The sequence below is a fragment of the Rhincodon typus genome, unplaced genomic scaffold, assembly GCF_021869965.1.
Source record: "Rhincodon typus isolate 14 unplaced genomic scaffold, sRhiTyp1.1 hic_rhity00005462, whole genome shotgun sequence".
Taxonomy (NCBI): domain Eukaryota; kingdom Metazoa; phylum Chordata; class Chondrichthyes; order Orectolobiformes; family Rhincodontidae; genus Rhincodon; species Rhincodon typus.
Genome location: NW_025971100.1, coordinates 8546 through 11111, shown reverse-complemented (window position 1 = coordinate 11111; position 2566 = coordinate 8546). Strand labels below are relative to the sequence as shown.

The 2566-nt window shown below is 56.6% G+C and overlaps 1 protein-coding gene across 1 annotated transcript; it reads left to right on the top strand.

Moving 5' to 3' along the window:
• The first annotated feature begins 86 nt into the window (after positions 1–86).
• On the top strand, positions 87–1854 carry LOC109923931 (chemerin-like receptor 1). Its single transcript, XM_048594042.1, has one exon. It carries the CDS (start codon positions 149–151, stop codon positions 1259–1261), a length of 1113 nt encoding a protein of 370 aa, XP_048449999.1. The 5' UTR covers positions 87–148; the 3' UTR covers positions 1262–1854.
• Positions 1855–2566: the final 712 nt, after the last annotated feature.

Here is a 2566-nt window from a genome sequence, read left to right as displayed (position 1 = left end):
GGCTGGAGGAGGTTACAGGGGGGTTGTCGGGGCTGGAGGAGGTTACCGGGGGTAGGGGCTGGAGGATAGGAACTCCATGGGACTGACATGGTCTTTCAGTGATTGCAGTCTGGGATAACATGTGTAACTTTGCCCCCTCTTGTCCTTCATGTCAGGGTCCGTTGGGGAAATGCAGTCACATGGGAACCTGACAGCCAATGACAGCGGAGGCGAGGAGATTCCGAGTTGGGCCAATGGCATCTCGAGAGCGATGGGCATCGCCACCGCGGTGATCTTTCTCGTGACCTTTGCCCTGGGCGTGGTGGGCAACGGCCTGGTGATCTGGGTGGCCGTGTTCAGGATGACATGGTCCGTGAACCGGGTGTGGTACCTGAGCCTGGCGCTGGCCGACTTCCCGTTCACCCTCCTGCTGCCTTTGAGTGCCGCCTACGTCGCCCTGGGCACCCACTGGCCCTTCGGCCTTTTCATGTGCCAAGTGACCAGCGGCCTGTCCGTGCTGACCATGTTCGCCAGCATCCTGATGCTGGCCGCCATTAGCGTTGACCGCTGCTCCGTGGTGCTGTTCCCGACCTGGTCTCGCAACCGGAGGGGGCCGCGCCTGGCCGCGGTGGTCAGTGCTGTGGTCTGGGTGGCGTCCGTCGCCTTCAGCGTCCCCAGCTTCGTGTACCGTGACATCGTCGAGGAGGATAACCACACCATCTGCCTCACCGTTTTCACCAGCGCCGCTGAGGAACAGGCCGTTCTCAAATCGGCGGAGGACTACGGCCAGGCCGTAGCCGCCCTTAACGCCCTCGAGGCCTCCCGTTTCCGCTCGCTCTCGACGGCCCGCATCCTGGGAGGCCTCCTCTTCCCGCTCGTCGTCATCGGGACCAGCTACGTTACCCTCAGCCTCCGGCTACGGCGCCACCGCCTGGTCACTCGGCCCGGAGGGAGGAAGCCCTTTCGCCTCTTGGCCGCCATGGTGATAGCCTTCCTGGTGTGCTGGTCTCCCTACCATGCCCTCCTGCTAGCCGAGTTGCAGCAGCCAACCGGGGTGCCCCTGCCGTTGGCCCTGACGCTGAGTACCCCCCTTGCCTCGGGCCTCGCCGCCTTCAACAGCTGCGTCAACCCCGTTCTCTACGCCTACATGGGCCGCGACTTCCACCGAAATGTCTGGTGTTCGCTGCCCCGCATCCTGGAGAAAGCCCTGGCCGAGGACTGCGTGCCGTCCGCCAGGACCCGATCCTCCCTCCTGGGTGAAGCGGGCAGCACCTTGGTGTGAGGAAAAGCGGGCCTTGGGGAGACCCTTCGGGCCCGCCCTCTCTGCTGGCCCATTCCGCGTGACCATGGCCATTTGCGTTCTTTCCTGCCATGGCTTGATCCCAAGAGACGCTCCCTGTACCGGCGCTGAGTAATAGCGACATCAAGCAACAGCACCTCCCTCCCCTCCCCCCCCCCCGTGTCCTCTCTGTCGAGACCCCCTCAGAATCTTCCAGCGAGAAGTCAGACATCACTGGCCCAGTCCATGCATTGCAGAACCTCATTCTAGGGACCTGTGCTGTAAATCTGTCTTCAAGGGCAAATATATTCCCCCCCGCCCCAAGCCTGACAGCCTCAAATCTGGTGATTAGCTGCCTCACCAGAAATCTGTGCATTCACAACCAACTCTCTCCCCGGCAGTGAACTTATGCCATTAATACCATTCGGTCCTTCCAGCAACATACTGTACCTGCTGCGCTCAAAGCATGAACACACCTGGACTCCCTGAATACCACATAGAGTCACCACAGCATGGAAACAAGCCCTTCCATCCAACCAGTCCATGCTGACCATAATCTCGAACTAAACTAGCCCCATCTGCCTGCTCCTGACCCATTTCCCTCCAAACCTTTCCTATTCATGTACTCATCCAATCTTGTAACTGTACCCGCATCCACCACTTCCTCAGGAAGTTCATTCCACACATGAACCATACTTTCTGTGTAAAAAAAGTTGCCCCTCATACTTGTTTTAAATCTTTCTCTTCTCACTTTAAAAACATGTCCCCTGGCTTTGAAATCCCCCACCCTAGGGAAAAGACACCTGCCATTCACCATATCTATGACCTTCATGATTTTATAAACCTCGATATGGTTCACCCCTCAGCCTCCTACGCTCAAGTGAAAAGGGTCCCAGCCTATCCATATAAACCAAACCTTCCATCAAAACGTCTTGGTAAATCTTTTTTGAACCCTCTCCTGTTTAATAATATCCTTCCTGTAACAGGGTGACCAGGCTGGATGCAAAAAATGCATGTTGGGTGTGAGGCCTTGTTTAGAATCTGTTTGTACTTTGGTTTGGTGTCAGACTGGATCTCTCTTTCTCTCTCTCTCTTCCACACATACACTGTCTCTCTCCTTCACACACACACACACAGATTCTCTCTCCTTCACATACACACACACACTCACACACGTACTCTCTCCTTCACATACATACACACACACTCTCTCTCCTCTCACACACACACACACACACACACTCTCTCCCCCTCTCTCACACACACACACACTCTCTCCCCCTCTCTCTCACACACACACACACTCTC

Coding starts and splice junctions, on each gene's coding strand:
- LOC109923931 (XM_048594042.1), top strand. CDS start 149: ATGTCAGGGTCCGTTGGGGAAATGCAGTCACATGGGAACCTGACAGCC.